Here is a 14196-nt window from a genome sequence, read left to right on the forward strand (position 1 = left end):
ATCTTCCCTTACCTCATGGGACAAAAACTTTAACAGAGGTGTAAGCAGGATACCTCTAAAATCCGGAGGAACTTCACCTGGTACAGAGGGTGAGGAAGTCACATTTAGTGATTGTTATTGTGTGCCTTGTCACCTTCCGTCCCTCTCACTCCCCACCCACTCCCACCTTGGGAGAGTTGTTAATATAATAATATTATATTTATCCCCGATTCGGGAATATGGTACAGGTCTGTGCTTCAAGAATTAAATGTGCTCATAGAACTCCAAATCTTGGCTTCTATCTACCTGCAAGCTTTATCCCTGAAAACTTGGAGCTAAGAGCTCACAGCCCCTCACTTGCCAGTATAACATATCCAGCTCTGCATCCCTCTCAGAAGTCTCTGAGAAAAATATTTTCCTTTTGTCTCAATTCTGACTTCCTAATTTCCAATCTGTATAACCACCCTTCCCCTACCCCCAACTGAATTAGGAGCCCTTCACATATGTGCTATGCGTGTTCCATGTGTGCCAGTTAATTGCGTACTCTGTTGTAGCTGTGTATTTCTTAGCCTTGCTCTTAAGACAACAAGCTTCTCTAAAGTGGACTGTCTTCTTTCATCGCTGTAGCCCCCATATTAGGTACCTACATAGTAGGTACTCAGAAGTTTAAGTAAAGGAATGGTTGGTGTATGTACCACTCCATGCCCTGTAATTAATTACCTTGTCATTATAAAACTCATGAAGCAGGAGGTATTTTTCAATTTCTCTACAGATCATATCATACGTGTGTTTTCAGTTCTTGCAGCAAGATCAAAAGGCAAACGATTACCATAGCCAAGTACATTGATTTTTGTTTAAAGGTAAGACCATCTTTGCTTAGATGTGCTTTGTCCTTCAGCCTACTAGTGAATAGCCACTATCCATCTCAGGGCTGTCCACAGGTCTCCCAGAATCTTGTATTATGTGGCTTCATAGGCAGCCACACATATGCACATTATTTGAACTTATTGTAGGATTAAAGAACCTGAATGAAGTTGGCCTTCCTCCATTTTAGGGTTTGAACAAATCTCAAGTTATAGAAAAATAGCCCTTCCAGCTGAGAAAGTCAAGTGACCTAACTGCCTGTATTTCTCCATAGGGGCTAATTAGGATGACCCAGGCAAACTGAAACATGTTCTGTGATGGACATGTGGTCAGGATGCAGTGTGGAAGGAGTTAGATGGTGGTCCATGACAGGTGCATAGGTGAGAGACTCTTTTTACAATGCTCTTTTTCAATATAGCAGATCTCAAACTAATGTCTGTTGAGTGCCTGTTGTGCACATATCTCATTTGATATAATAGATTGAATACGTGGGAAAGATAGCCCCCTTTTACAAATAAGAAAACTGAGACTCAGATTAAACAGGGTTTAGTTTAACCAGCTATTGAGTTTCAGAGGCAAGATTTGAATTCGAGTCTGTCCGATCCTAAAGCCCGACACGAGGTTAACTAATTCGCTCGTTGGTGCTTCCGGAGCACGTGCAGGAAGTCAATCCTCTCGGTGCACCCTTCTGTCTTTCTCAGCAGTGGGACACTGCTAGGCCTAGTTGTAAACAGGCCTGTCAGTGCATAGATAGCTCTCCTCACAGAGAGAGGTGATGTTAACCTATTGGAATTTGGACCACACTGCTTTTTAAAGAATGGGGATGGGAAATGCTAGTTTTTCCGATTCTTTACAAAAATGATCCAGGATGCAGTGTGGAAGGAGTTAGATGGTGTCCATGACAGGTGCATAGGTGAGAGAATCTTGGAGTGACCGCCACAGGCTGGTCGTGCTGTTCTGGAAAGACCTCCAGTCTAGATGTACTAGATAACGGGTTCTTAACCAAGGAGCCATCCCGAAGTTGGCAACACTCTGAAACTTCATGGAAATGTTACATTTGTGTATATATTTTGGAAGGGATAGCATACATAAGGGTTCATCAGGTTCTCAAAAGTGTCTGTCATGATTTAAATATATATATAGCAGATCTAGATTCCAGGGGCCCGCAAAGGTACTTTTGACTCAAAGCGAATAACATCCCTTATCAGGGCTTTTGTTTCTATACTCACAACCCCAGAGGAGTTCAAACCAAGATTTCTGATTCTCCTTGGAGCTCTGAAATTACAGAACTTTGAACTGACCTTAGAGAATCAGACTTTTAGCGTATAAACCAGGGGTTTAACCCATTGGTAATGGCCTTTGAGAGGCCCTGAAGAGATTTGAGCTGGGGAAAGAGTGGGCCAGAACCATCCCTCTAGACAGTTTCACTAATTAGTACCTGAGGCAGCCGGTTGTCTGACTGTTGAGCGGGACACCCAGCAGGTTGGGACTCAACCCTGGCACGATTTCAGTACTGGGTCTCTAATATTCTACCAACTCCCCTACGTCCCCACGTAGTAACTTGAAAGTATAGATTTTCTTCGCCTTCCTGTGTCTGGAGCCTTGTGGTTTCGTGTGTGTGTTCTGCTCTTCCTGGGCCCTGCCTTAGAGGTTGTTCCCTGCCGTGGGAGCCACCACAGCTGCCTCGTCTGTGCTGACAGCTTCATAGCCATCCTTCACCTCCATTTTCTCCTTTCGAAATGACAGAGCAGCCGAGCAGCGTTGGCCAGCAGATAAACCTGTTATCCTTGCTGCTCTCTGTGCCAGTACCTCGCCCCATCTTTTTGGTGCGTGAAAAATTGACACCACCTTGGGCTGAAATCTGTTCCTAGGGAAGCTACATTTATTAGTAGCTAATGAAACTGTGTGTGTGTGTGTGTGTGAGAGTAAAACTTGAGTTTTACTGTCTATACTCAACCCCAGAAGAGTTGGGTTTTACTGTTTTCCTGTCTGGCAGGCACCAGTAACCTACCGCCAGCCCTAATACCCAGAGAGACAGAGGGAAGGAACACAGGCAGCTTCAGGTCTCCTGAAATTGACAACCTGTCCTTTACGTAAAATCTCGAAGAAATGGCTAAATGTCATTTGTTCACAGTGTACCATTGCAATTGATTAAGATATTTCCTCCTCTAGGCTGGGATGAGCTGTGGAAATGCATGCTAATATGATCTAGTACCAAACAACAAAAAAAAAAGATGATTCTTCTGTATATTACATTTTCCTTTTTGAAAATTATAGCTCTTGATCCCTTTTCTGTGCCACCAGCACCCATTCCATCTTGTTGAGGTATATACAGAACATTCCCTTGAGCTCTTTCTCATCCATCTTAATCAGCAAGATTTCTAATGATTGAGAAAATGATTGAGAAATTCTCTTTTAGTATTTGCAGAACTGTCTAGAACCCAAAATCTTTTCTTTATTTGGTCTCTAGTAGAAATCACTTCTGGAAGTAATAATTCAATAAAAGAGAGAGAGGGTCTGTAATTCACATCTTACTCCATATGGCCCTGTGCTTCATTTTCCTCTCATTAAAACTGTTGAATTATTTTCTTAATTTACAAAGCGCCTATCTTTTGGTCACAGTGAGCCCCCCATGAAGCCATTTTCAGACTTCCCATGGTTTAGTCTCTGGTCTCTTTCATCTTCCTTTAAAAGCTTTGATGATTACTTTTGATATGTGGGAAGTATCTAACATAGTAGGAAAAGCTTACAGTTTGGAGTCAGACAACTTGGATTCAAATCTAAGCTCACACCACTTCCTCCAGTACCTGACCTTTTGTAAGTTAATTAACCTCTCTGAGACTTTGACTCTACATTTATAAAACAGATGAAAATAGTCCCTTTTTCATAGCTTAGTAGTGAGGATTCAATGAGAAAATTGTGTATGATTTAAATAAGCCTACTGTCATAGATACACAATAAAAATGGTGACAGTTATTACAGTACCCTACTTTTAGATAGGAATTTGAAGCAGCTTACAGCAAAACAATATAGTGGTACTAAGTCTTAGCTTTCAATAAGAATTTGTCGAAAGACAAATGTCAGACTGGGGAAAATCTTTGCAACATACATGACAAAAGGGTAATATTCTTAATTTACTAAGAACTCAGAGAAATCAAAATCGGCAATGGATAAGGCCAGGCAGTTCACACAAAAAGCAATACAAATGGCCACTAAACATCAGAAAAGGAAAAAATACATAACAAGAACAAAAACACGCTAATCCAAAGAAGATCCCGTTTTTCACCTACCAGGTTTGTCATAATTTCTAAGTTTAAAATATCCAATCTACATGAAGATATGGGAAAACGTAATCACATTTTATATATGTAATGTGTATATATGTGTGTGTGTACATATATACATATATAAACACACATATGGAGAATAGAAGTATAAGTACAGCCTTTTTGGAAGACAATTTATTAGTGTCTTTCAACATTTTATTTCAGTACCTTTTGACTCACCAATTCCAGTGCTAAGAATTTGCCATAAGAATACACATACGAAAGTTGCCAGAATATATGTACACCAATGTTCATTACAGCATTATTTCTAAAAGCTAAAACAAAACAACCAAAAACTGGAAACCACCTAAAATACCCATGATTGGGGCACAAGTTAAGTTATGATAAATAGGTTCAGTGGAATTCTAGATAGCCTTTAAAAAAAAATGAAGCGTGTGCTAATATGGAAAGGTATAGTAGAGAATATATGAAAAAATAGATTTATTTTCCTTCTCTGAAAATGTACATAATATACTTCATAGGTTTTTTTTCCCCCCTTAGGAAAGAGGACTAGAGTCATGAGAGAAGTATGAGAAAAGAAAAATTTTAGTAGATGCTCGATAAATATTTGTTGAGTACTTTTTGCATAGTTTGGTGAGTTTCCTAATAGCCAAGGCAAAGAGGGAACCCTAATAAGAAGCACAAAAAAATTCATCAGGAAAGAGAAACATTTTCCTGATCTTGTTCTTTAAAGGGAATGTATCTGCCAAGAATTGGTCTAAACTCAGCTTAAAATTCATTGGTGGATCCTTGTCACTTTTCTCCCATGATCCGGGCTTTGCCCACCTGACTGGCTTTACATATACTGTTCCTTCTGCCTGGAATGTTAGCTACTGTTCTCTACCTAGTTGTCGGCCATGGCTGTTTTTTTTTTTGTTTTGCTTTTAAGATTTTCAGTTATTTGTCACCTTCAGTGGGAATCCTTCGAGGCCAGCTCTCCCACCTCTTAGCTCCCCTAGTCCCCCGTGCAGACCTAGGTGAAGAAGTTTGTCACACTGAGCTGTAACTATTGTTTTGTTTTCCCCCAAAAATGAAGAGTGCCTTAAGGTTAGGGATACTGCGTTGTTTGTCTGGGGGCCCTGAGCACTGAGAGCTTGCCCGACACAGAGATAAGTGGTCAGAGAATGACTGAGTAAGCGAGTTATCTGAAGTTTGAGTGCTGCCTCTTTCACTAATTAGCTGTGTGGACAAGTCACTTCTCTCTGGGCCTTGATATTTCTGTCTATACAGAGACTTGGCCCAGATAATCTATAAGTACTTCACTTTTTTTTTTCTTACTCTATGGTTGTCAAATTATCCGTATACATGGAGGTTGTTACCAGTTGCCATGCTGAGTAGTTTAAAGTTTCAGAACTGAGCTTGTTAGAATTCACTACATTTATTATAGCCTATCCCACATCTGTTCACTAACTGAAGAGACCAGAGCCATATCTAATTTGCTTGGCCCAGGATTGCAGAGCTGATTATGCTCCTCTCTCTCTCTTCCTCTCATCTTCTCTCCTTGACGTACACAGAAGTCAGAGGATGTCCCCTGACATGCACCTGCAGAGACGTCCCTTTCTTATCCTACTTTGCACCCTAGCTGAGCTGTCGACTTCACTGTCCTTACCCTGATGGAGTTCATGATGTATTTTTTTTTTACTTTCCTGTGAAAACGGGGCCCGTTTTGTCCACTCTCCTCTTTCTGTCCCTCCCGCCTGCCCCCCGGTCCCCCAGTTCCTCTTCCTTGTTCCCTTCCTTTTGTTCAAGATGGAGATTATACCACCTTAATCCCAGCTTTACACAAAAGTTGAAAGATATTGGGGTTAAACCTGGGGTCTTGAGAGGGTATATAATATGTCTGTCTGTTCACAGCGTATTTTGATAAAAACTTTATAATTAAAAAATTGAATCCACTGATTACAGATATTTTATTGAAACTGTTAGCTGCCTAGGGAAAGGCCATCCACTTACTCCCAGATGCAAAAAATCTTTAAGGACCATTTGTAACTGACAGTTTGAGAGCATATTAGCAATGCAGAGGTTAGGTATTACTGTGAACGTGGGCTAGGCATTTATATACAAAAGGGCGAAAGCTATTTGAAAGGATATACAGAATTCAAGAGTGGTTTGTCTTGATCCCCTACCACTGCCACGAAAAACTTGTATCGAGAGCCTGCTTTCTTGTCAGGTTGTATTTTCAAAACACCTACTATGTGCCAGGCATTATTCTGGGACCGCAGATATGGTAATGAACAAAGCAGACTAAAATCCCTTCCTTCATGGAGCTTATATTCTAATTGAAGGGAGGCAGTGCACAAAATACTTACATACATACATACATACATACAGACAGACAGACAGACAGACAGTATTTTAGAAGGTAATGCATCCTAAAGAGAAAAAGAAAGCAGATAAGACTTGGGAATAGACCGTGTTGGGGCACTGCATTTTTAAACAGAGTAGTCAAGGGAAAGCCTCATTGAAAAGATGACAGTTGAGTAACACTAGATTTGAAAATTGAGCCATGCAAATAATCTAGGGAGGAGCATTTCTGGCAGAGGAACTAGCAAGTGCAGAGGCCCCAGGGCAGGAGCCTACCTACCTGCCATTAGATATAGCATTTAGGCTCAGTGAGTTGGGGCACCATTGGAGGGTTTTAAACGGAGGAATGATGGGATCCGACTTTCGGTTTTAACCTAAAGGATCATTCTGACTGCTCTATGAAGATTAGGCCAAACAGGGCAAAAGTAGAAACAGATCCACAGGTAGGCTGTTGAGCATCCCAAGCAAGAGATGATGGTGGTGTGGACCTGAGCAGTGGCAGTGGGGGCAGTACTAAGACCAGATGAGATTCTGGGTACAATTTGAAGGTAAAGCTGACGAAGTTTCCTGTGGGTCATGTGACAAAGAAGAGAATCAAGGGCATCTTCACTATTTTTGATTTGAGGAAATGGAGAACTTGGTTACCATTAACTAGATGGAAAAAAAGTATGGGGAACAGGTTCGAGGAGAAAGGTCAGGGGCTGGGTTTTAGACGTGTTAAGTTTAAAGGACCTGTTGGACAGCCAAGCAGAGGGAGCAGGTAGAGTTGAATGCTTGAGTCTGTGTTCAGAGAACAGGACTGACCTGTAGACATAAGTTTGGGAGTCGGCAGCATATAAATGGTTTTTAAAGCCGTAGGACTAGTTGAGATCCCTAGGGAAGTGAACGTAGATAGAAAATAGTCTAAGGACTAAAAACTCCAGTATTAATAATAGACATGGGGGAGATGAAGAGGTGGGGAATGCTCCTAATACAAGTGAGAAAATGAAACAATTACTGAATTATATTTGTGCTTCAGTAAGAGTGCTTACATGTGGCTTTAATTAATAGTCAAGTGATTTTTGAAAACTCAAGATAACTTTGGCATGTGAAGATGCCATTCAGTTTTCAAATAGAATATTTGTTGTCTACACTGTGCATTTTATTTCAAAATAAACTTTACTCGGCCATTTCTTCATGAGCAGACTTCTGCCACCTCCTTTTCAAGGTCATTATTCTTTTTAAAAAATTCTTTTTAAAGAAAGGAATCTCTTTACAGCTGAAGCTTACGCTATACCCTTCAATTACCCTCTTCTTCCCAGGGTAGAAGAATAGTATCTTATAATACAAGCCCCTGGGTTATGTGAACTCAAAAGGCATTGTTATCATTTTGAAGTACTTACTGTCCAGCTGTTTTAAACCTGAAGTGGGGGTTTTAGCTACACCAGAATGTAAGTGATAGCACTTATTTAATTCTGGAATATTTACTTGAGAAAGTGATCATTTGAGAATACAATAAACATATCTTATTTGTTCATTATATGTTCATCTCATGGCTGGTATTCATATTCTGTTCACAGGTTGTTTCTGTAAATGAGGTATTTGTTTGAGGTTCTGTTGTGGACAATAAAAATGAATTCCAGGCAGAACAGAGATCCTAACTTAGTTTTAATTCACTTGCTCAAGTTGTCCTTGAGGATATCATCCCTTTTGAATACGTTTCTTATGCAATATGTGAAGATCAGTTCAGTTTTCCAATGACACAATTTAGGTTCTTGTCTTATTAATCAATAGCAGCAGTCAGAGAAGGCCTACTTATTCCTCCTTCAATAGAACCAGACCAGGCTTGAAGAGAAGTAGTAATTACTGCTCTGATCACAGCATGTTCTCTTTTCTCCTTCCCAACCCAGAGCATGTCTGTTCGATCCTGGCTTCCCTCCTGCGGAACCTGAGAGGGCAGCAGCGAACCCGGCTTCTGAATAAATTCACTGAGAATGACAGTGAGAAGGTGGGTGCTTGTCGGACTGGAAATCTGGACCTAGGCCGGCGGGAACAGAGGGGCCCTTTACCTGATGCAGTCCGAGGGGTGCTGGGCTGCGTGTGCTGCCTTAAAATATCTTCTCTGGCATCCGGGCCCTGTTGCTTTGGGTCTCAAAGGTTTGTCTAGTTATTTTTCCCCTCATCTCCAAACACATTCCCCTGGGAGTAGTAACACCTCAGGGTGGTTGGTATCAGCTAGCACTTTAAGGGGATTTTTAGACCCAAGGAGAGTAGATTATAATAGGATTGGGAGCGGCGGGGGTGGGGAGAGACAGCATAGCAGAGGGACTGAGAGCATAGACTCTGGGTTCTGATGTCTGGATTGAAGCTGGTTTTGCTACTTCGGAGATGTGTGCCACTCTGAGCCTCATTTTCCCTGGCTTTAAAATGGAAATGTCGATGCCCATTCTTGAAGAGTCAATGAGACAAAGATCAAATGAAGTCTTACTAGGTGGTGGTGGTGAAAATGAAGATGATGATAAGAAAATGGTAGAGCCTACCCTAGATGGGCTATGGAACATGGGACTGAGCCTGTAAATGAGATTAGATAAATATTTTGTAGTGATATCTACCATGCCAAACCATAAGATTTTTAACAGTAATAAGAGCTACCATTTATCGAGTGACTACTGCGGATTGGGTAATACAATATTATTCACATTTGCAGATAAGGAAATTGAAGTTTAGAGACATTATATGGCTTGCTCAAGATCATACCAGTAATAAGAAGCAGAGCTGGGATTTGAATCCAGGCCACCTAAGTCCAGAAAGCCTGTGTATTTTATCACACTAGACATAAGTAGATATTTCCAGATGAGTAAAAATTAAAGACCAAAGACCCCATTATAACATAGAATAATTTCTTTCCTTCCTGTGTCCAAGGTGTTTTGGAGAGACGTTTAAGACTGTCTCTTTGAGCCTACCTCTGTTTTTTCTGCTCTCATTAGCAGTGCAGCTTGGTGAAAAGGCCATTAGCTTAAGGTACAGAACATCTTAGCAATCGTGTCACCCTGGTGACGTCATTTAACATCTATACTTCATTTTCCTCATCTTTAAATTTAGAGTTACCATCTACTCTGTCGACCGTATCAGCTTTCTAAGGTTTAAGGTAATAATGGACATGAATTCCTGTGTAAGATCTTAGAGTCATCATTGTTTTCCAGGGAGAGTTTGAGCACAGTCTTCCTGGACTGTGTAACACCATGTTGAAGCAACATCTGCTATTAACTACTGTCAGCTCCTGGGTAAACACCAGGGTTGCCAAGAGCCGTGGTGCTACCAGCCTAGTAAAGAGACAGGTTAGAAGTCTAGGCTGGCTTCATGGTGTTCCCTCAATCTTTTGGAAGTCAAGGAAAAATGAAACTTTTTCAAAACCACTGAGTATTCCCGAGGCCATGTTTGAAGGAAGACTTTTACTAAGTTCAAAATTGATTTTTAAGTTATTGCTGAGCAAAAGTCAGGTCCCTTTTTTAAGTTGCTGAAGGAGTTTTTCTTGCACTCTCTTCTGACTCAAAAGCAACTAAAGAGATTTTACTGAGACCTTTTTAAAAAAAGATCAGCTCTGGGGCAGAATCTGAACATGAAAGGTTTCAGTTCGAAAAAAGGAATTTCTATAAAGTTCTAAGTGAATATCAAGTATGTAACTTCAAGCTCCTTCTCTTTGCAAGAAGGGGCTTGAATTTTTATTTATTTATTTGTTTTCATCAGCTGGAATTCCTAGGAGTCCTAGAAGGGCTGGGAACGCATAGAATCCTTTGGGCAGTGGGCCTGCGTTCCAACTGCATTGATCCTGAGCGTTTGCTTTGTTCTTTCCCAGCCCTTTGATCCATTCCTGTGTTCCTAAGCAAAGCTCATCTCCCGTGTAAGAAGTGGTGGAGTAGGTTTCCCTTTGTAAGGAGTGGCAGTGAGATGAATAGGAGCGCCTCTGTTCCTTTGCCTTGATATTCTCTTTCCTTCTCATTCATGCCGTGAAATCTCTCTCTCACAGGTTGATAGACTGATGGAGTTGCATTTTAAATATCTGGATGCAATGCAGGTGGCCGACAAGAAGATTGAAGGTGAAAAACATGTACGTATCCCTGCATGTCTTTCGTTAGCTATTGACTTGCACTCCATTTGAGTCCCTTGTGCACCCTATATTCCCCTACAGGACAGGCAAGGGCAAGGGTTCCATCGACCATTATGTGCCACCTAACATGTTTTTAGAGCAGAGCAGATGACAGGCCGCCAGTGGTTTTAACCGTTCTTGTAACGAGAGTGAAAATCCTTCAAGAGGAAGGATGTGTAGAATTGATCCAGGTCTGACCTTGGGAGTCTGGGTGATAGTACTAATACTACCTTGACAAGAGCTTCTCTTAGAAAATTTGACTAAAGTACAGTGCTGCAACTTGGTACCACATTGGCAGAGTGTGTCTTGATGCGCATACTCGCTGGCTTCGGCAGTCACAAGGGAAGCGTTTGAAGGAGGGTGATTACAGGGTGTAATAGCTAAAAGGAAACCGTGAAATCGTCGAATCCAGTTTCCCCATTTACAGATGAAAAACTGGAGGCCTGGAAGAGAAGCTCAGATGCACTAGCAGAATTCACACACCACGTTCAAAATGACTGATCCTGATTTTCTGACGCTGATGGGTGCTGAGGGAAAGGAAGCCTGCTAGATTTTTTTTTTCCCCCCTGAGAGGCTTTGTTTGCTGTGGTTCTGTCCTACCTCCTGGATTTTTCACCTGCTTCCACTTTCTTCTCTGCCCTCTCAGGCCTCTGTGGCTTTCTCATCTGTCTCCTTAATCAGGGCAGATTTTCATGTCTGTGTTTTAATGTCCAATTTGTTTTCTTTTTCCTACAAGACATTCCTCAGTCTTTGGTCACACTGCAAAGTGATCCTTTTCCGGCTTGTTTCAGTGTCGGTAGTAGACCTCATTTTCCTTGTGATCTTGATTTGCTGTATCACTCCATTCTCGTTTCACTCTTCTCGTTTTAAAGATACACTTGAGGCTTTTAAACGTCTCTGGTGGGAGAACCAGTGCTTAGCATTTTCCCACAAGCTGCGCCTCAGGCCAGGGTGAGACCAGAGCGTGGGAAGATAGCAGCCTTGGTGTCTGGGCCCTGTTCTCTTCCTCCCGTTTCACAGGGTACACCTTCGTTCATGCATACCGGTGCGCAGGTGACCGTGTTTATTATCCTCATGATTTTCCTATGTTCCCGAAACCTGCTAAATCCTCAGACGTTTGTCGATTGATTGAATTGATTGGCTGGGACTTTCTCCTTTTGTGCTATGATGCTACTACAAGAGAAAAGGTGCCCTAAAATCAAAGGCCGGACTTCAGATACTGACATGGTCTGCGCACAGTCCTTTCTTTCCACGTACCTCACCCCCTTAATTTGGTCTTTGATTCAACTTTCCTTTTCCATCTTTTTTCCCTCTACAGTAACTTGGACATGATGGACACTTAGTGACTGTTAAAGTGCTAGAGTAATATAGTCTTTCTCTTTGTCTGAATTATAATTAGAAACAAATTGAAATTTCCCCAGACTTTTGTAGGGAAATAGCCATGAGACCATTCGACTCCAGGTCTGATGGAATCTCTCACGTTACCTGCTGGAGATATTCACAGATGGTAGAAGGAGCACCTGGGAGTCAGGGCACCTAGACTTTTAGTGTAGGCACCACCTCTAAATCACTGCTTAGCCATGCCTTGTCACTGTGCCTCATGTAGCCCCAGTTTCTCAGCTATAACGCGGCATCAGCCAAAGTGATCTCCGAGGTCCCCTCCAGCTTAACATTTTCCCTCGGGTTTAAGTGAACATCCTTTTGTAACTGCCATTTTTTGAACATGGAATGGATTGAAAGCACGATGAGAGGTTAAAGCCTCGGAGGTCTTCGGCGTAGAGGAGCAGCAGAGTAGTAGGAAAGGAGTACGTGAGGTGGAAAGTCAGACGACCCTGGATCAGGGTTCCAGCTCTGCCACTCCCTGGCTCTGAGACCTTGGACAGATGGGTCGATGTCTCTGAGCTCTGGTTTTCTCATCCATGAAATGGAAATAACATCTCCCTCTAAGTGTTGTTATGAAGACTAAGCATGCAAAGGATGCAGAGTGCCTTGCTCAGTAAGTAAAAGCTGCTGCCGTTGCTAGATTTTTCTAGCTTCCTTTAGAATTTTCGTGTAACTTTTGAGTAAGCCAGGCGGTCCTTTCCTGAGAGCATCCTCCTTGCAGATGTCCTCAAAGGAGTCGCTCTAGCAGACCAGAGTGTTGGTACCATCAGATGCCTCATTTGAGGTAAAGCTGAAATAGGCCTTTTCTTTTCTTTTCTTTTCTTTTCTTTTCTTTTCTTTTCTTTTCTTTTTTTTTAAGGGAGATCGGGCAAGCTGCTGGGCGGCAGGGAGCAGCTTGCATGTAGCCGTTAGGAAACTTGGCCTGCTTCCCACAAGATTATCTATTATCAGCATTGAAGAGGGTGTGAAATTGATTAGCGCTGACGGAGAGTAATCACTGCAGCCACTCTCTCCAGCATTCACAGAGCTTCTGTGTGCCACGGGCCCCGGGGTCCCTGCCATTTTCTGACAAACATCTGTCTCCTTGATGCCAAGGCCGTTTTGCTGGGCACTGGCAAACATTCCAAGGCCATTAGTGCTCAGCAGCCTCAGTGCTGCTCAGTGAAAAGGGGCGGGGTGAGGGATGCATTTGTGAGCACTGCTTTCTGCCAGCACTCGGGCTCCATCCTGGCAGATGAAGCCGCCTCACTGGTGTAAAGTGACTTGGAACAAAACGACCTCTTTTTCACCTCTCCTTCATGCAGTCTTCTCAAGTCATAAACAATTTGTCGCCTCACCCCATCCCACCTCCGTTAAACTTGGATGTCCTACACCCATTGGGAACTCAGCAAATATTTGTTGACTTGAATCGAATGCTTATTTCTCAGGCGTTTAATGACATTGACTGTCAGATCAGCAGTGAATGAATACCTCATATACTTTGCCAAGTCGGCAACAACAACAAAAAATCTTAGATAACAGGGTCAGGTATTGACCCAGATAACGGGGATCAGGTATTGACATTAGTGTCTCGGAGCCACCATCATCCCTGTAAACTTCAGCTTCCATGGCTACAGTGCAGGTGTCCGTGGTTTGCAGTTGACCAAGGTTCACTGGAAAGAGTCCAGTCGTTTGGCACATGTTTCTCAGGTGCCTGCTCTGTGCAAGGCCCAGGGCCAGGGGTGCTGGCAGGGGTGAGGGGTTGAGTGCCGATAGAAGAGTGGGCCCCAGGTGCCCTGTATGGCTAGAGGAATCCAGGGAGCAGGGAGAGGCCATCTGAGTCTGGAGTCACCCTTAGCAGTTTTGTGGATGAAGTAAGAGTCAAGCTGAACCGAAAAAGGTAGAGACATAAGGGACTTTCCAATCTAGAGAGGAACCAGGAGCAAAAGAGCTGAGTTAAGTTTGGGGGCAAGTGATGAGTTAAATTCTAGGAGCGGAGGGTGTGAACGGGAGAGCCTGGCTGGGCCTGAGAGCCAGGCTTTTTCCTTGTTCTCCAGCTACGGACGAATAGCCTAACCGCCCCAGCCTTATTTTCTTTTCTTACTGGTGTTTTGTTTTTAAGGCATATGTCCCCACTGTGTACTTGGAAGAATCGCATATGTAGGGATTGGTGACGTAGGTATGACGCATGTGAAAGCTGCTTTCACAGGGCCTGGCAAGTAGGAGGTGGCCAGA

General features: G+C 42.5%; 1 protein-coding gene across 1 annotated transcript in view; it reads left to right on the plus strand.

Annotated features, from left to right (window-relative positions):
* Positions 1 to 14196, plus strand: part of CTNNBL1 (catenin beta like 1) — a 141320-nt gene that overhangs the window by 104808 nt on the left and 22316 nt on the right. The window contains exons 12-13 of the mRNA XM_011366593.1: positions 8363 to 8460; positions 10480 to 10560. Coding sequence (XP_011364895.1) covers positions 8363 to 8460; positions 10480 to 10560 — 179 coding nt within the window. The remainder of the gene's footprint in view (positions 1 to 8362; positions 8461 to 10479; positions 10561 to 14196) is intronic.

The sequence above is a fragment of the Pteropus vampyrus genome, unplaced genomic scaffold (assembly GCF_000151845.1).
Source record: "Pteropus vampyrus isolate Shadow unplaced genomic scaffold, Pvam_2.0 Scaffold125, whole genome shotgun sequence".
In the NCBI taxonomy this organism is placed as follows: domain Eukaryota; kingdom Metazoa; phylum Chordata; class Mammalia; order Chiroptera; family Pteropodidae; genus Pteropus; species Pteropus vampyrus.